Source organism: Spea bombifrons, chromosome 5 (genome assembly GCF_027358695.1).
Source record: "Spea bombifrons isolate aSpeBom1 chromosome 5, aSpeBom1.2.pri, whole genome shotgun sequence".
Classification (NCBI taxonomy): Eukaryota; Metazoa; Chordata; class Amphibia; order Anura; family Pelobatidae; genus Spea; species Spea bombifrons.
In genome coordinates this window covers 92,709,624-92,730,077 of record NC_071091.1, presented here as the reverse complement: position 1 = coordinate 92,730,077, position 20,454 = coordinate 92,709,624, and the positions used below count along the sequence as shown (strand labels likewise).

Genomic DNA, 20,454 nt, shown 5'->3' with positions numbered 1-20,454 from the left:
CGTCCGTCGCAAATACCTTCCCCGACTGTCAGAGATTAGAGTTCCAGAGTTCCTGATCTCTGACAGCCGGGGAAGGTATTTGCGACGGACGCATACAAACCCCCGCTGCCAACTCCACCTCCTTCCGGCTGCCGCGGAATGAGACGTCAACCCGCTGCCCCGGCAATACAGCAGGAAATTGGAAGCACCGGTGTGTGTGTGTGTGTGTGTGTGTGTGTGTGTGTGTGTGTGTGTGTGTGTGTGTGTGTGTAATGCCTTACACCCCTATATGCCACTCTGGCACTTAGGGGGTTAAAAGGCATATTATGGGTCAGAGTGGCATATAGGGAGGTATAAGGCATTTCAGGAGGCAGAGTGGCGTTAAGGGGGCATTTAATAGAGCACTCTGCCTCCTGAAATGCCTTATACCTCCCTATATGCCACTCTGCCCCATAATATGCCTTTTAACCCCCTAAATGCCAGAGTGGCATATAGGGGTATAAGGCATTTCTGGAGGCAGAGTGCTCTATATAATGCCTTTTAACTCCCTTAATGCCACTCTGCCTCCTGGAATGCCTTATACCTCCCTATATGCCACTCTGCCCCATAATATGCATTTTAACCCCCTAAATGCCAGAATGGGATATAGGGGTATAAGGCATTTCTGGAGGCAGAGTGGCACATAGGGGGTCAAAAGGCATACCATGGGGCACAGTGGCATATAGAGGGTTAAAAGGCATATCATGGGCCACAGTGCCATATTGGTGCGGCAAGCCTGGGGGCAGATGTGCGTAACTGGGGGACAGGTTGGAAAATACAAGAAATAAAAAAAAAATATATATATTTTTCTCAATCATAGCTTTTATTAAAAAAAATAGTTTACATGAATTAACATTTACTGGTAAAACTTTTTTCCTTTAGGGTCGTCTTATATTCAGGCTTTTTCTTTTTTTCCTAAGTTAATATTCAGATTTTGGGGGGTCGTCTTATAATCAGGGTCGTCTTATAATCGAGCAAATACGGTAGTATAGAGGTATAATCAATTTATCCTAATAGTAAAACAGATTTGTATATTTAAATACAAGCATTAAGCCATTAGTTCAAAATAACAAGAATATTAAAAAGGAGAACAAAACAGCATTCACAATAGGCCAGCTCAGCCCTTCTTGAAGGACAAAGTAAAAACGCACCTCCCTGTTTAATCAATAAATCCCCTGTGTGCTTCAGTTTTGGTTTGCAATGTCACAATTTGGGGGAAAACATCCTAGAGCGTATTCAGCGTATCCCAGACTTCTTTTACTAAATGACGTAACCTTGTTTATTTGATTTTTTTTTTTTTTACATTAAAAGCATACATTTGTTAATTACACTTAATATACATACATATGGCTATTTTCCTACAACCTTTTCTTTAAATACTATTATATATTTAAAACATTTACCATTAATAAGGCATTTTATCGCATAAAATTTGAAAAGATCAGGAGACTGGCTTGAGTTGAGACCTGGTCCGAGTCCGAGCCCAGCTGCCTCTCATTTCTATGTTCTAGAGCCTGCAAAGCCACAGAAATACAGCTTGTGTGCAGCTCACCTGGTGCAGCTATCTCTCTGGCTTCTACAACAAGCTGTAAAAACTTTAAGCATTTAGAGCATTTTTATGTGATTAATATCAGGACCGACTGTAAGTACATCAATGTAGCGTATTTATGTGCCACTCTTTGCCTCTGTTACCTAACATAATGGGAACAGTTGGCATCCCATTAAATATCTATTTTTCCTAACACTGAGTTAATATATTATGTATGGGTAAAAATATTTTATTTTGTGGTTTCAGGTAACCCTTCTTCCTGAAAAAAGGTATCATGGTCCTACTCCCCGTTATTGGCGACATCTGTATTTCCTAATCTCGTATAAAGACATCTCATAAAATAGCACTTTTATTGACACGTGTAAAGGCTAGAAGTTGTATATACAGTAAGTAAAATGAACTTAAGACATATTTAATAATATGACAGCTACGTATAATGGCACAGGAGAACTTGTGCTTTCTCACTTGGCCGCTGGATCATTGGGTGGCTTGAGTTTGTACATCGTAAAGTAAGAAACAACCTGCTGCGGTACTTCAGCCAAGACATTTTGAGCAAGGGCTTCTTTTGGAGCCTGCAAACAAAAATGAGGAATATGACTGGAGGGGACCTATCAAAATAACTTGCTGTTGAAAACAGTTTCAGAAACAGATTTAGATTTCCTAGAAAAATCCAATTTGCAATCAAATGTGAGAGATCATACAGTATAAAAATTACATGGTATACGTGGTACACTCAATAGTCCACTTCAATAACAAATACTTACCCCAACAAAGTTTCTAAAGGGCACAAATTGTACTATATCTCGTATAGCAGCCTCTCCTGTGACTGATCGGAGGGTCCCACCATCTCCATCAAGAAACTCCATGGCACTAAAGTCGGCTTCCCCAACACCGACAATAATGATGGACATAGGGAGCTTTGCCGCATCAACAATCGATTGCCTGGTCTTATCAAGGTCAGTTATGACACCATCAGTGATAATCAGAAGCACAAAATATTGCTGTAAAAGGTACACAATAACAAGAAAGAAAAAGACACGGTTATCTCAGTAATCAAGTAAAGGTATGTTTTATAAAAATATACTTTATAGTTATTTGATTCAAAACATCTCATGTGAGAAACCTGTACAAATCAACTACAGTAATCTGCTTGCACTATGCCTGTGCTCAATAATCATGCCAATGATTCACAGTGACAACAAGCTGCGTGTTCCCATACCTCCCATTGCTTACACTGGAATAGCATTACCTCTCATCTTTTCTCTACCATGATAAAGAATTCCACCAGAGACCCTGGCGTTCATTAGCTTGATAGAAAGGCTGAATTGATGGGCTGTGAACTGTATCAATGACTTTAGCTAAACCATATCCATAGTATATTGGGCCATGGCTGGAACCCTATTCTCCATGCTTTATCCTGTATGATCGGGGCCTGGGTGGAAATGAAGTCTACTCTCTGTACTTCGTTCAATATGTTCAGTACATGGCTGGAACTAAACTGGACTTGTCGTGCTTTAGAAAGTCATCTTTAGCAGTAGCTAGTCCGGACATTTCTGACAGCTGGGAAGTTATTAATAAACATCATTTACACATCCTTCCTCTGCAGACTAAGTTTAGCGCTTAGTTGTTCTGTGTCCGAAAAGGCATCAAACCCACATGAAAGCGAATGGCAGGTCCTACAGCTGCCATGTTCTGACATCCATGCAACTGCCTTTATACTACTTAAACAGGGTACAACACACAGAAAAAAAGTCCTAAAGCACGTGGCATCAGGGCTTGTAGAATGGGTATGGCACACAACATAGTACAAAGGTCACCTACAGATGCGGTCTGTTGTTGTGTAGCTGCAGCAGCAAATCTTGCAACGTGATTGATTATTGGTGAAAAGTTGGTTGGCCCATAGAGTTTCACTTGAGGAAGGCACGTGCGGTAGGCATCCACAATTCCCTGGATTCCTGGAGGAAGTGTCATTAAAAACATTAGTTAAGAAGAAGCACGGCTATGATGATCAAAATTACCGCAACCTAATTTGTCTTCTATAACCCCGCTGGTAGACTAACAGATATGTTATTTGTCTTCTGCTTAGTAATCATCAGACTTATATAACACAAATATTTCCTAAAGCAATGGGATTTAACCAGCCTGTACTTTTTTTAAATCAGCAATACTCACCGTGGCAGAAAGGATTGGATGGGTTGAAATTTATTGGGAACTCGTGTGAAACCTGATAAGATAAAAGCCAAACAAAAAAAGGTCAATAGCTTATAATAACATACATGGAAGTGTCTGTTCAATACAGCGCATCAATCAATGCTCCAGAAGTAAGTAATTTGTGGGGGATAAAAAACGCTTTTCTTAATTTTCTTATGTAATGATTTGATAAAGACAACACTATAGGCAATTCTATACCTTCAAAATATTGTATGCAAAAAAAAAAAAAATAATAATAATTTAAAAAATATGGAAATATTTGATTACCAGGATGCTAAACCCATCCACCGAAGCATGACACACATCACTTTGTGAAAAAAAAAAAATAATAATAATAAAAAAAGAACAAAAACACTCCAAATACATAAAAATGAGAGGTAGCATTGCCGGTTGTGTAACTTCCATGACACTGCTGCCGCACTAACTCAACATCGGTGGTCAAGCCTTGATCTATCGAGTTTTCCACTAATATATGTACAGGAAACGTATATCACTCACCTGACCCGTCGGTGGTATCTGGGCTCCGAAACCAAATGCTGGAAACATTTTATCCCTACGGAAAATGACAAAGAAATGTCAGAGTGTATTTTATATGATGGACTGCGTCGTTCTTTATTTTATAGTATATGGCAGAACTACTTACGTATCATAATCTTGAATGACCATCCCCACAGACCAGATCGCTGTCAGGTACTCATTAACGCCATTTGGGCTAATATAGTGCAGAGAGTCTGGAGATCGCGGGTCCCCATTGGATCCAGTGAAGTCAATGCCAACCTGTTAATTACACAATAAAATAGTTCATTTTAAAGTCCTTTTGAGTTAGGATGAGATGATTTAAGCTCATATCTATATATATATATATATATATATATATATCTATATCTTTATATCTATCTATCTATCTATCTATCTATCTATCTATCTATATATATATATATATATATATATATATATATATATATTAGAGAGACAGAAGGAGATGGACAAAAATTTAAATTTATACTTACAACAAAATTCATCTGGCATCCTCCCATGATATAATCCAGAAAAGAATATTCCACCACAATCTAAAAAGGGACAAGGGTAAACAATATGAATGAGACTAATGTTTCTAGAGCGACAAGGGATACTATCATTAAAACAGCAAAGTAATAAAAATAAGAGATTGGGTATGAGCTGAACGGAAATAGGAAGCAAAGGGGGTGTAAGTGTTGGAAGGGATCACTAACATGTAGACGTTGATATGACTGATTGGATGAGGGGGGGACTGTTTGGGGGGGGAGAATAAAAAGGAAAAGGAGCTGTGATACAGGGAACAAAGCTTGATGATGTCACCAAAGCCCTTGTACCCCAGCTTATCCTCATTTCTGTTTGCATAATAATTTGGGAATACACAAGGATCTTCTTGGCACAACACGTCAATCATAGTTTATCCTTACATTTTAATGGTAAACCCAACACATGAAGAAGCCAGTAAGGTTTCATAAAGGCGCACACACCTCTATTGTAAAATCGCATTTTAGTATTGTCATTACCCTTAGGAGGTATACATGAAATTTCGATGCCGTAAAGTTCTTCTGAACGTACCTGACAGTGCTTCACACTCACTACGCCGGAATTCCGATACCCTTTCTTCTTTTGCTTCTTTTTTTCATTTATGCAATCAAATTCCACCTGCGCCAACGAGCAAAGCGGTTACAAATATCTAAATCTCTCGGTTATGGAAAGTGAAGCTCTGCATAGAAACCACTAGAATCAACGTTTATCTAAAATGTTCGTTTTGCTGAAATATAAATGAAGCAAATGTAGCTCCAAAAAAATGTATCTGCACTGCTAATTAATTTCATTATTGCAAACCATACATATTGCATGATTATTAAAGATTGATGATAATTTGCCTATTTTACACATAGTATAGTGCCATATCTGTTTAAAAGCCATTGGGTGATATTTCTGTCCATTGGATGTTGGGCACAGTATATGGGTAGATATCTTGGTATACATAAAATGTAGAACACTTACTGGCATGGAACGAGAAGCTTCCTTAAGTTTAGACAAGGTGGTCTCAAAGGCGCCTATAAAGTCATGTGACCCATCATTATCGTGGTCGTAACATTCAACCTGAAACAGAGACGCTATATGTATGAGGAATGGATATTGGGACATGGACTTGGAATCAGAATACCGACTATAAAATTCTCATCAGCCTTATTCAGTTATGAAACGTACCTGTAAACACGTGAAATGGATCAGAAATACAGCGCAGATGGTGTTAATGTTGTAAATGTAGCTGGAAATGGCTCATTATTTATGGAACACATCATTAAAAAAAGTACACTAATGTAACTGCCTCATTTTCACACTAAACCTAAGACGTCCCCTCCCCCACCCCTATTAAGGTTTACTTAAATGGTGCTTTTAAGCAGAATACATAGCATATTGCTGCAAGTGCAATACAGAAGAAAAAAAAAGAAAAAAAAATATATCTCATATATATTAGATATATACATATACACATACATACACATACAAATTTTGGTTACAAAATCATTTTGGAAAAAAGGTAAACATTATACATTACATATGGTTTTAATTATTGGTTTCCAATTATTTAAAGATTTTTGTGCATCATTTTATTGCAAAATTCTAAAAATAAATATTTGTATTTACTTTGATGGCTTTGTCAAAGTCTCCATTGCACAGAGATCGAAGGGGTATCCTGAATGGTTTCCAGACAGGGTTCAGATTGTTCTTGATCACCTGGAAGATGCAAAAAAAATTAAAAATAATAATAAAAAAAAAAAAGTTGTAAAAACCTGCAATTCATAGTTTGCGCGTTCATAATGGTACTACATTTTATAACATGCTGACTGAATGTGTGCTCAGTATTAATAATTGAGAGGACGATTATAATGGTTTGTTTTTCTCATATGTACATAAAAGCTCATAGTATTTCCTGTCAATTATAGGACCAGTCAGACCATTTAGTCTGCCTATTTTTCCCAATTTAAAGAGCTTAATTGGTTCACGGTCTAATCTTAGATTCCGGATAGCTTTATGTCTATCTCATGCACGTTTAAATTCTCTCACCACTTCTGATGGGAGGCTGTTCTATTTATCTACCACCCTCTCGGTAAAGTAGAAGTGGCATCTTGTGGGATGGGTATGAAGTTCTATGTTGGATATTCCTCAATCCCTAATGCTGCTTTTACCATATCCACCTAAATCACGTTTCTCCTACCGTTTCTGAATATAACAACTTATATGAAACACGCAATGCAAAGACGTGGAATATCAGTATCCTTACCTCTGTCCTATGCACCATCTGCCATCGTCCATCCTCTGTCTGTCTGTAAAATTCTAGGTAAGGGTCCGACTTGCCAAAAAAGTCCTATAAAATTGAAAGACTTATTTTTGGGGAAATTGCCTCAATATTCACGCAGAATTTCCATATTATCGTGCTGTGGAATAAAAATAGCTCTATATAAATCAATAAATGACCAATAATACCATGAGCGATAAAGCCGTAACATATCTAGAATGTAGCCGTTGACCAATCACTAGCCGTTACAATACGTACCAAGCCGCTGGTCGCTTACCCACGTGGGTGTTGGGAGCTACTGATTCTATGAGTGTTGGTTTTACCGGTAATTTCAACTTTTATATTTTTTCTTATACATGGGTTTTTGGAGACTTTGACTAGTTACAAGAAGCATCAGGCTGTTTTTGCTCTTGAGAGTTATGAAAGCAACCAAGTGATTTTTAGTTTTATTTTATAGGCATTATAGTTTGCAAAAAAAAAAAGTTTTATCAATTTTTTTAAGGTTTTCAGAGGTTTTTCTTTAGAACATAGCAAACAGGTATGAAAAATATTAACTCACAAGGAAGGGGAATATCTGGCGCATACAGTTAAATTCTATGAAAACAGAAGACATTCCTACATTGTTTTCCCCCCACATAGCTTTGTGCGTCAGAATTGAGCAAAAAAAGCCGTAATATTTCCAAAGCAACCAGAGATGGCTAAAAAGTAAGTAGAATTGTTGTGTGGTATCCATGTTCTTGTTCACACTTATTGAATTGCTGATGTGCAGGACGGATATCCTCTTCTATAGCTGTCACAGCCACCAAAGGCTTTGCACGCTGACCAAAAAAGGGTTAATCTTAGCAGATTTTATTACGTCAGTACCTTGTTATCAAGCTTTCTTGCTTCAACCTCAAATTCAACCACTCTGTTATCCTTTACCTCTTCGGCATAAATCTGCGAATGAAACGGTAAAAGATAAATAAAAATATAGAAACGCATTTAACAGTTATTTGGCAAATAAAGCCTTGCGCTCCAGCAAACCTGCTGACTACATCCGGTACATAATGGGACTTAAATACGTGAAATATTGCAGTCTGTAATGGATTAAGATACTGTTACCACGTCGCACCTCTCATAGCCTACAGACGTGGTAAATAATAATAATAATGTGCAATAATGCTCCTGGTTTGTAGAGTGCAAGGCTTCCACGATTGGCCAACAACACAATAGAAACATTCAATCCAATGCATTTATACTGACATGCAAAGGCCCTGTTTAAATAGACCTTGCGTAAAATTTGGACCAGTTACTGGGTTGTACTGGGCACACATCCCCTCAGCTCTGCGCTCTACAGCTTCAGCATCACTTCGATTCTATATTCTCCCTATGAATGTAGGCGTAGCTGGTATAGCGCTGTACCGCGTTAGCCATACGCCTGAAGAAGAGACCTAGATAGTCTCGAAAGCCTGATATTTATTATACGTCAGTTATAATATAAATATTATATAAATAAACCAATAAAAGGTATCATCTTTACCAAATTTGCTTTCTCTCTGGGCGCAGCAGCTGAGACCACGAGACACAAAGAACTACTGCTGGATGCTACAAGAGATGGGGTGAGGAGCTTAAAGTAACGCTGTTTGTAAAGCTGTGAACTTTCCCTCTTTTACCTAGTTTAAAACTCCATAGCAGGGCTGTCTCTTTGCTTTACTCTATACCGTCTCCACCACACCGTCTCCACTTTTTGCAATCTTTGAGTTTTTTTGAATACGGTTTCTAAAGAAATTCTTCTGACCTCAAGATCTACACTGTCACTAATTATCCAAAATGACAAGTCCCTTTCACAAAAACAGTCATGCTTTATAAGAAAACGAAAAAGATATATAAAATCATATATAAAATACCGTTTACAGTTCTATTTCTGATGTAGATCCACATATTGAACCAACTAGGAGGAAAGAAAAGTTTACAGCACAAATGCCACATCCAGTCAAATGAAGACGACCCGACTAGTAGCCTGTAGAACAATGACATGCAAAAACTCCACTTTTGTTTCAAACACGGATGTGCAGGATCATTAGGATTACTATATAACGAAACATGATCAAACGAAGCGTCTGAAATGTAAGAGGCGGCGTCTCTAAGAAATGACCTCCATGCACAGGGGCTAAAGATTTGTCCATTAAAAACTTTGTTGCAAGAACCAGCTGACTTACTGTGATGGATCCTTTTCCCGCTGGCTTTCCATTTTTTTGTACAAGTGGTTTTGTTATTTTTTTGCTGGAAACAATCTGCAAAAAGACACAGAGAAGCAGTGTTGAAGCCCGATATACAAAAAGTTATCCAAATACGAGGTTAGATGCTACAGAAACATTCATAGGAGGACCCTGTCTGAGAGAGCTTCCTCTGAAGGACACTTTTTGGACATAGGCAACCAAATACGGTGGCAATGGAAACACAAAGAGCTAAAATTAACCCAATTAACCAACTGCAAAGCATCAGCATTACATACCATATTATTTGGGAAATGTGTGAAATAGCCATAAAAAACAGCAGTTCAAAGGTGGACATTTGCTTTACCAACATCTTCTGCATACACTGGATTCCAAACATTTGAAGAAAGACGTGAGGTGTTCTCAAGTAACAACTAAATATTTAATGGCCAGTAAAGATCTGTTTTGGATTTTTTGTTGCAAAAAAGACATAGATTTTACTCACCTGGCCTAAAGTGCACTCAAATTCACCCAGGAAGTCATCGTCACCGAGATCGATAGATTTGTTATCGATGTCATATATCCCAAACTTCATCTTCTGCACCACCTCGAAATAGTAGTCAATTAGGAACTTCTTGCTGAACTTTGGGTTCAGGCAGTTTGAAATCCTTTCTGTGCGTGCCACCTGCGGGAAGCAACGTGCGACATTGGCTCTTCAGCTGTACTCCAGCAGTTCCAACGGGTTATTTAAACATTTTCTTTACTCATAGGGGACCAGAGATTGCACCATTTGCAGAGTTTGGCTATAGTTATATTTTGGTGACAACCTAATAAACAGCTTACACTTAACCGGGGACACCAACACAATCCATGAGTGTATTATATCCAGATTGTGTGTGTTTGGTAACAATTTTTGTAAAAAAAAAAAAATATCATGAAATGGATGAGAAACACAGTGTAGACATTGTTAATGCTGTAAATGACTATTGTAGCCGGAAACGGCCGATTTTGAATGGAATATCTTCATAGACGTACAGAGGCCCTTTATCACTCCCATCACTCCTGTGTTCCAATGGGAGAGAGCACACTGAGCATTCATATAGTTGAAATTTGATATTAGCATAGTGGAATTACCAGAAACCCGATGTTTCAGTTGCTCCTGGGGAGGGAGGGACTGAAACATTGAGTTTGTAATTCCACTATGCTAAAATCAAATGTGGGTTTCAACTATATAAATCCTCAGTGTTCTCTTTGTTTGATTTTTTTCAAAAAAGCACCATCCCTGCCAAATGTGTCGGCAACAAGTCCTGAGCTGGCCCTGTATAATGCATAGTTAAGTATGATTTGCTAGGTAACTTTCATGGAATTTCATAGATTGAAATATGCTTTATGCAGGGCTCTATGCTACTTTTCAAGTAGAAGCTCACTGGGGTTGGCCATTCATAATGTAAAGTGAGGTGAGGGAGATGGAGCTGCCATCCTTTTATCTTCACTGATGACACTCTGCCACAACTCCTCTACAACAGGTTTCCTCTGCTTCTCCTCCCATCATTCCCGCTGGGATCTCATGCATCTGTTTGATTCTTATGTTTCATAAATACATATGTATATCATGTTTATTACATGCAATAAAATAGTCCATGAGTCCAAAAATTAGACCTTAATTAGGGCCAGTGTTGTAAGTTGATGCCAACTTCAGGTTATATTATAGTAGATGATGAATGTACCTTGGATTTATCTTTGATGTTTGGAAGTTACATATTGAAAATATATAGTTTCCAGAGCGTTGGGATCTATTCAATCATTTCAAGTACCTCAAACCACTGTTGTCCGCTGGTATTCATAAGGAGGACACATAACGGGTCGGACTTTGAGCCAACGTCTCGATCTAGAAGATTGTCGCAGGAGACGCTCAACTCCACCTTGGTCACACATTGTGCTGCCATTTACAGCTCTGAAAGTATTAAAAACAATTAGTTTCAAGATACCCCATCTCCATAAAGTTTCCAAAAAACTGTAAATAAGGGGAGATTATATATCATACGAGGTGGGCAAAACTTTTCCTGTGTTGCATTTATTGCCCTGGTTGGGTCATGTATGATCCCATGCTTTCTTATGATACACTGTGTTGGAATGGCAGTTACCCTGTAATAGGGGCCGCCACGAGCCGCACGCCTCACTAACCTCAAAGAAGGAGGGCATCATTTAACTCTACGGCATGTTCTGGTAATTATTTACAGATATTAATTAAACCGAATGCAGTGAGAGATTTACCGATAAAGTAGGCTGTCAAAGGTTAATATATTACAAAAACCATTTATGCTGCGTTGAAGGCAGCCGCTAACAGGGTTTCTAATGTTCCATTCAGCAGCGTAGGGGGAACAGCACCTTTAAAGTAAATCATTAATGTACGGATCAGAAAACCTGCTTATATGTTGTGCCATTTGTTTGTCGCATCATATAGCAATAATGATGGATGTTCACCAGACGGCTTTATAACATGCATTCTAATTGATTCAGAAAATACGAAATGCCTGAAACATACCTGCCAAGTGTCCTGTTTTTTTGCAAAGACAGTCCTGATTTTCAGGCCTAGGGAACTGTAAAATTTATAAGGCCATGGCCATAATGAGGAAGATAGGCTCCTTGTTTTGCGGAAGAGGGGCTGCGGCCCCCCTGGGCATAAAGGGGCATCTCCTGTATGGAAAGCAGCTGGCGGCAGGGAAATGCACATGGGGGTTCTGCAGAAATTTAGAGGGACCCCCCAGCTATCGAGTGCATTAAAGTGCACAGAACTCATAAGTAAACATAAACCCTATAAAGAGGACGCACCATCTGGCAGATCGTACTTAAGAACCACAATGCTTGTTGGAGCACTAATAAGCTGACTGCTCCTCTGTTCCCGTCAGCGTCAGCCACGAGCAGGGAATTGAAAAGCCTGCTGGGTTCATGTGAGGTTAAACCAACAGGGAGACAGCCCGAGGAGCAAGAAAAGCAGAGGCAGAGGAAGCACTCGGTGAACAGATACCCAGTGCGCGACGTCCACAATGCATAAGCGGCACTGGGATGATACAACTTGGCCTGAGTGTTATAATGGCTTTTCTACTCTACATTTCTTTAAGGTGCTTCAAGCAAAAAGATTTCGAAAACAGTTTTAATGCCAGGGCTTTTTTTTACGCTAAAGGGTCAGACCAAATTTCGTGTTTTTTTGCTTTATCTTTCTTCAACTGTTATTCCCCTCTCGCATTTTAAAAGCGTTTTTACAAAAAAAAAAAAAAAAAATAGATTCACAGGCAGTGTAAATGGCTGCCTTGGTTTAGTATGTAATTTTCATTTATTTTAAGTTTTTAGGTCTTTTATTTATTTTTTAAACTCCTACCTAACACTAACCCTATCTAATTCCCCACTAAGTAACCGCCCACCAAGCATCCAAACAAAAAGGTGTTGTGCAGTGATCTGTAATATCATAGTGCTTTATAAACACTAAAAAGTAAATATAAACAAAGTTTTAAAATATATATGCTCACTGACAGCCGGTGCAGGGAACTCTCCTCACTGACAGCCGGGGAAGGGCTGCGCAACAGACGCAGACAACCTCCGCTGCTAACCGCACCTCCTTCTGGCTGCAGAGGAAGTTGTCTACGTGAATCGCGTAGATGTCTACAAGCTGCCCCGGCTTCACACCGGGGAATCAGAAGCACTGGTAAGTTTGGGGGGTTAAATGGGGGGCATAAGGCATTTCTGGAGGCAGAGTGGCACATAGGGGGTCAAAAGGCATTTCATTGGGCACAGTGGTATTTAGAGGGTTAAAAGGCATATCATGGGGCACAGTGGCATATAGGGGGTATAAGGCATTTCTGAGGCAGAGTGGCAAGCCTGGGGGCAGATGTGCATAACTGGGGGGGCAGGTTAGAAAAATAAAAACAAAATATTTTGCTCAATCATATCTTTTATTTAAAAAAAAAATTGTTCACATAGTTTACATGAATTAACATTTACTGGTAAAACTTTTTTCCTATAGGGTCATCTTATATTCAGGCTTTTTCTTTTTTTCCTAAATTAATATTCAGATTTTGGGGGGTCGTCTTATAATCGAGCAAATACGGTATTTTACATTTTTAAGCAGCTGTACATTGGCCATTTGTATGTTTTCTGTTATTTTAGCCCAATCTACTAGACAAACACCCAGACACCTTATCACACTGCTTGTGCTAAAGAATAGAATGTCTCGGTCTTCATCACCCAGCTGGCTACTCTAAAGGTGAACAGACTTCATTAGCATTGCCATTAAGAATCAGCACAGTGTGGTTTTTGAGCAGGGAAAGCCATCAAAACTATCACGACTGACAACAATGGCGGCCTCCAGGTTTGAAAATAAAGAGCGTTTATTGAGACAAAATGAGATGCACATTTTTTTGTCATTGGTTACTGTATACAACATGGGGTTTTATGCTCAAGAAGAAAAAAAATGTTTTTTCCATGCGACTTCCCCTTTAGTCAGACAGTGCCTCTGGGTAAAGGCATTTTACTTGTAAAAATATATATATAATCATAAAGCCCCCATTCACCTGTTACAAATATATATTATGAAAATGGCACCATTTATTTAAAACCGTTTGAAAGGAACATCAGTATTAAGAAAGAGAAGTTATGAAACGGTTTCGTACAGTTGGCATGTAAGCTGCTTCTTCTATTATGCTGTAAATGTTAATTACTTTATTCCTCAATAAATTAACAATATGTAAAATAAGACTTTATATGCTATAAAAGTACATGCCATCAATATTAGCTTTCCTTATAAAAATCTTTATTTTCTGGCTAATTGTGATTACCTAACAGACAGGAAAATAGTAATAGTCATGAGAATGGAAAATGTACTTTCCTGATTACGCGTGTCAATAAAACTGTGACTTTATTATTGTCGTGTTGTGTTTTCCATATCTCTGGAGAAACTGATAAGAATTCCCTAATAACTTCCAGTGTTTCACAAAACATACAGACACACTCCTTTTTGTTATACAGAGCACTAAATCAGGCCTCGACACACCTCTAGGAGCCAGCCAAAAAAGTTAGGAGCCAGCTATTTTTTCCTTCCCATTCTTGTTTTTATTTTCTGGTGCACGGGGTTTGTCAGGCCTTGCCATACACTAACATGCATTTAGACACTCTAACACCATACAGACATATTCTAACATTCTACGTTCATGTACACACAAACACAAATGCTAACACCGCACAACACTATATGCTGACATACACACTCATGCTAATGCCATACTGTAACATAAACACCGTACAAGCTGGCACCCCACTCTTATACACATGCACACACACTGGCTAACACTATACATATATACAATTACACACTCTGACACTATGGACACATAGACAAGGAATCTGGGACTGCAATACAGCAGATATACTGCCTCTAGCATTATACATACACAGACTGACACTACAGTACACACAAACACTCACAGACTACACATATACACACTGACTTACACTACAGTATACACACTCACAGACTATACATGTATGCACTGACTGACACTACAGTATACACATACACACTCACAGACTATACATATACACACTGACTGACACTACAGTATACACACTCACAGACTACACATATACACACTGACTTACACTACAGTATACACATACACACTCACAGACTATACATGTATGCACTGACTGACACTACAGTATACACACACACTCACAGACTATACATATACACACTGACTGACACTACAGTATACACACACACACTCACAGACTATACATATACACACTGACTGACACTACAGTATACACACACACACACACTCACAGACTATACATATACACACTGACTGACACTACAGTATACACATACACACTCACAGACTACACATATACACACTGACTGACACTACAGTATACACACTCACAGACTGACTCTGAAACTACAGTATACACATACATACACCGACTCCAGCACTATACATGTACACACATACTCTGACTAGTATGCACACACACTCACATATACTACTTCCACTCACACTCGGTGGAGACCAACCACGACTCTGCCTATCTTCTGTCACTGTGAATCCGGCACCCTCTGCTTTCCCGCAGGGGCACGGTAAGGAAGTGCCGTGTATTACGTGACCTTGCTGGAAGCCTCACGGCACCCGCTACACCGTGCCCCGGCAGGACAGCGTAGGGTGCCAGATTCATGTTTTCTTCAGAATATTGAATACACAAAGTAGGGTGCCACCATGGGTCTGCGTGTGAATTCTGTCTCTCGTGTCAATATGTAGGGTAGCCATATAGAACTAAAAAGAGCGTAGGTATGATATGAAGCACACCACAATAATTATACAACATGATTTCTATACATAAAAAGGAAAAGCAATAGAGCTACATATTAAGGGCTACCAAGCACTTAACACACGTTCCACAATGCGTGTATAACTCAAAGAAAATCACAGGGTGAATTAAATTAAAAATAAATGTGTCAGTATATACATATAAACATATACATATAAACAAAATTAAAATAATAATTTATAGTAAGGATTAGAGTCACCTGTAATAGCTTTCCTAATACAGGGACTGACGTCTCCTGGTGCTTAAACAATTGGGGCTCCAGAAATGTTTATACAGCCCTGTAGTTTTCAGTTTCTCCAGGCATTTAACCCCTTAATGACAAAGCCTGTATATGTACAGGCTCAAAATACATTGTTTTCAATGGGTTTAGGGACCGCCCATTGTCCTTAAGGGGTACCCTATATGTGCCGGGCACACGTGTGCATTAGTATTAATTCTAAAATGTTTCTATTCATTTACAAACTGTTTTATAAAGGCAGGGGCATTATTCTACCGCGCTGTCAGATGTCCAAATACCCCGAGACAATGAGAGCGTCTAGTTAGTAAAAACCCTGCAAAACCTGTTCTGACCAATGCTTGGATAGAAGAACAAACATTACCCAAACAATATACACTACCGTTCAAAAGTTTGGGGTCACTAAGCTGTTTTCATGGAAAATGAGGACATTTCTGGCTTTATAACTTGAATTAGCGAACACAACGAGTCGTCGGAACACAGGAGTGATGGGAGTGATAAAGGGCCATTGGAACATGGGAGTGATAAAGGGCCATTGGAACACAGGAGTGATGGGAGTGATAAAGGGCCTCTTTACGCCTATGAAGATATTCCATTAAAGAAAAATAAACCGATTCCAGCTGCAATAGTCATTCGCTGTATTTCTCATCCATTTCATGTTATTTTAATGGACATGATTTGCGTTTCTTTCAAAAACAAGGGAAATTCTAAGTGACCCCAAACTTTTGAAAGGTAGTGTCCATGCAGGTCATATTATATTACATAATAAGCAAACATAGTGGATTGTCTGTTTAAAACACAAGCTCCAGGTTAAAACCTGACAATGGGCAAGGAGTACATATAGGGACTGTCTCCCAAAATGCGGGATAGAGGTTAAGAATGTAGATAGACCAGTAACTGTCTGAATCCATACATCCATTCAGCAGGCAAGGGTTAATTTAGTTTAAAGATCAAATGGATCTAGTGGCCAATTATTACTAAGTAGAAAATCGCAAGTCTGAAGATGAGGGCGATCTGATCTGTAAGAAATAATCCCGCTTCTCTCCAAATCTCTAACCTGAGAAACTTGGAAAGTAAGAATAAATCTCAGAGAACGTAGAGACTTCTGCTAGCCGACTACTAAACCAACCTGTGCGGCAAACCGAAGCTAGCCTTCCTTCTGCAAGTGGCCAGTGAAGCCAGTTGTGGCCCCATTCTTGGGTCTTTCAAGGGCCGCTACACTAGGGTGATCACACTGGCTCATTAACAGGGACGGGGTACATAAAAGTACCGCTTATCCCTCAACACCGTGCCCCAATCGAGCAACTAAAATAAATATTATGGCAATAAGATAATTTGGAGAATCTGATCTAGATTTGCCCCCATCTGCCCATTCTGGTCATTAGATTTGCAGAGGTGAAATTGCATAATAATGATTCTTGGAGATCATTGGTCATTAAGGCCACCAGCCATGGGCTAGCAGATATTCCCTTGGAAAATGTATGTTAAGAGGCTGCTCTGAAAACAACGGTGTTTACCGTAGAGCGTTTTGTACATATTACATTTCTCAAAATAATTGTAAAGGATGGTTGGAATTACCCTTTACAGTTGCCTTCCTGTTACTAGAGGGACTGTCCTGACCCACTTTGGACATTTGGTAGGTATAGCTAAAACCTGCATTCTTGCCAAGCCCTGCAAGCATCATCACTTTGGCATCCCACACATTGAACACTATCAGAGAGCCTTTCCTAACAGCAACACCAGTAACACCAGTAACACCAGTAACTACTCCCACCAGAACATGGAAATTTAACCCCGTAGTGCCAGCAAACCAGAGCCGCCCACCCCACAAGTAGTGATCAACAAACCAGTTTCACTTTATCCATGATGTCATAACTTGATTTTAAAGCGATGGATGATGACACGCGATGGGGCATACTATCTGGAAATAACTGCTTTTCTCAATACACACTTTATTCCAGGGGTGCGCACCCAAAAGGGTTAACGTTATTTCTATAGCATCTGAAGTGACTGTAAATAGTTAACAGTGCCACTGTATACACAGTGAATTTGTGAATGTATACAGTGTTATCAGTAGAATTAACTGTGTATATGGAATGTATACAGTGTTATCAGTAAGGACTGTATACATTCACTATAGAACTATGTATATGGAATGTATACAGTGTTATCAGTAGGGACTGTATATGATGGAGTCTAACCCTATCTAGTGTCTGATTACTATCTGCTGTAACTGACCTACTTACCCGCAAATCAATGCTCCAGCTGCCCTGTGCGCATCATAGCTGCCAACAGGGGTAACGTTACAATCTCAAAGGGTTAAAGGGCGAGCATTTGGCTAAAAGGAAATCTCTGCCGGGTAAGTTACAAGAATGGAGTCTGCAGGCCCAGGTCCCACTCCCAGCACCCTCAGTCCCTTTGCCACAAGCTGTAGGCCACCCAGAAGTCGGGATCACCTACCTCTCGGTGTCAGCGTCGATGTCCGATCTCCTTCCCCCACTTCACTTCACTTCACTTCTCTTCCTCTGCCCACAGCCCACAGCCCACGCCCCGCGTGCTCCGTGTCTGCTCCGCCCGCTGCCCCTCCCTAATTCCTGAAACTGACTGGAAGTGACAGCGCGTGCTGACCGTTTACACGCTGCGCAGGCGCTATCCGTGTGGATTCCACGCAGATTTCTCGGTGCTCGGTATATAGACTGAAGACAGGTTTCGATTTACATCAGTACCCAAACCCAACACAGAGAGGATAATAAAAACCCCATGAAGCCACTGGTTAACCTGTTTGCTGGCAAATTTGCAAACTAGAGATGATATGTAATTGTATAATAATATTTACTTGTTTATATCGCTATGCTTGCTCCAGGGCCATAACTTCCATGGGGAAGAATTGCAGGTGGATCAAGGTGAGGGGAGTGCTTGGGCCACCTGGCAGTAATGCCAGATTAATCTTTCTCTGCCTCCGCTCCTCATCCGTTGCTGCACTATGCCAATGACTTCATTGGCTCCCCATACCCTTCAGAATCAAATTTAAATGTCTAACCCTGACCTATAGAGCCCTCAACAACTCGGCACCCCCTTACATCTCTACCCTCCTATCCAAATACACCCTACCCGCCCTCTTCGCTCCTCTCACGACCTGCGGCTTCTACTGTTGTTACCTCTTCCCACTCCCGTATTCAGGATTTCACCCGCGCCGCTCCCCTCCTGTGGAATTCCCTTCCCCGTTCCGTCAGACTTTCTGCCTCGTACACGACTTTCAAAACCTCTCTGAAAACCCACTTGTTCAGGGAAGCGTACAACATTCCTTTACAGTGTTCTCAACCATCATCCTAAACACAGCCATCGGAATGAACTGCTTCAACAAATCAGAAGCAGATCAACTCATCCCCATCCCAGCTGTCCTCTCTTATTGTCTCACTCCCCTCAACCACCGACTAGATTGTAAGCTCACACCAGTTTGTTATTGTATGTGTTATTGTATGTGTTTATTCATTGTTCTAATGAATGTAACAGCGCTGCGGAATCGGCAGGCCCTGTATAAATAAATGTAATGTAATGCCCCTGGACGCAACATCAGAACGGGGCAGGATTTCCAATTCTGCCCCGGGGCGCCAAAAGCCCTATGTGCCGGCCTGTGGGTTGGAAAGCTGTTTAAGAGGTTAGTTACACAAATATTTGGCTAAATAACCACAATTATTATTTTTTTTTATATATATAGCACCATCATATTCCACAGCTCTGTACACAGATGGACAGCATAAGGTTATAAAGGATAATTGGCGAATCACTTAAAGTCATTAAAAGATTTGAGGACATAATAATGTCTTCGTACAGGAGCGACAGCATAAACATAGCAATAAATTATATCGTATAATCTGTTCCGTGCACAGAAATGTCGCTGTAGATGTCAGCTGCGCATGAATGTCACTGTATGTCACGTGCGCATGAATGTAACCGTATGTGTTACGTGCGGATGAATTTCACTGTATGTGTCATGTGTGTATGAATGTACGAACAACCTTTATGCATAATATTAAAATTAACTGCAAGGTTATAACAACTGGGTACCCTTCATTGGGCCCACTGAATTCTCACTTTGGTAACGCAAACCCCATTTCTTGCCAGTACCATGAAAGCCTCAGGCTATGGAGGACTGGGCCACATTAGCACAGTCCTCCATAGTTTGCTTCTGTCCAATGTTTCCTTTAAAAGTGAGGTAATGGGATATGACATCATATCCCAACGCCCAGAAGTACAGTGGCTTCCCGCACACATGCTCATATGCTGCGTGACCCGTCATCCATCACATGCTCATACAGAGTGGCCCCCGCCATCCTGCACAAACTCATATAGAGTGTAGGGCTGCAACAATTAATCGATAAAATCGATAATAATCGATAATGAAAATCGTTGCCAACGAATTTCATTATCAATTAGTTGAATCGATTTTTATCGATTATAAAATGAGGGTTTTTTTCAAAACTGAAAAATACCCCTCATTATATAATCCGTTTAGTCTGACTCACAGCAGCAGCTCCTA

The 20,454-nt window shown here is 39.8% G+C and overlaps 1 protein-coding gene across 2 annotated transcripts; it reads right to left on the bottom strand.

Moving 5' to 3' along the window:
* Window positions 1-1,898: 1,898 nt before the first annotated feature.
* On the bottom strand, window positions 1,899-18,454 carry CPNE3 (copine 3). 2 transcript variants are annotated; one of them, XM_053467214.1, is made up of 16 exons: window positions 18,375-18,454; window positions 11,113-11,252; window positions 9,804-9,983; window positions 9,302-9,376; window positions 7,968-8,039; window positions 7,089-7,172; window positions 6,452-6,541; window positions 5,804-5,902; window positions 5,369-5,455; window positions 4,789-4,848; window positions 4,422-4,555; window positions 4,277-4,331; window positions 3,740-3,791; window positions 3,389-3,522; window positions 2,332-2,568; window positions 1,899-2,139 (listed from the first exon to the last, which is right to left on the bottom strand). In XM_053467214.1, exons 2-16 carry the CDS (start codon window positions 11,242-11,244, stop codon window positions 2,029-2,031), a joined length of 1,602 nt encoding a protein of 533 aa, XP_053323189.1. In that variant the 5' UTR covers window positions 11,245-11,252; window positions 18,375-18,454; the 3' UTR covers window positions 1,899-2,028. The 2 variants fall into 2 exon arrangements, with proteins under 2 accessions (XP_053323189.1, XP_053323190.1); XM_053467215.1 differs by lacking the exon at window positions 18,375-18,454 and adding an exon at window positions 12,131-12,150.
* Window positions 18,455-20,454: the final 2,000 nt, after the last annotated feature.

What these genes read in the sequence shown, in the direction of transcription:
- CPNE3 (XM_053467214.1), bottom strand. Translation starts at nt 11,244, where the DNA reads ATGGCAGCACAATGTGTGACCAAGGTGGAGTTGAGCGTCTCCTGCGAC. An exon ending in CAAGAAAGCTTGATAACAAG is followed by an intron (nt 7,173 to 7,967) that starts GTACTGACGTAA and finishes TCAATTTTATAG; the next exon opens with GACTTTTTTGGCAAGTCGGA. An exon ending in CCTTTAGAAACTTTGTTGGG is followed by an intron (nt 2,140 to 2,331) that starts GTAAGTATTTGT and finishes TTTTGTTTGCAG; the next exon opens with GCTCCAAAAGAAGCCCTTGC.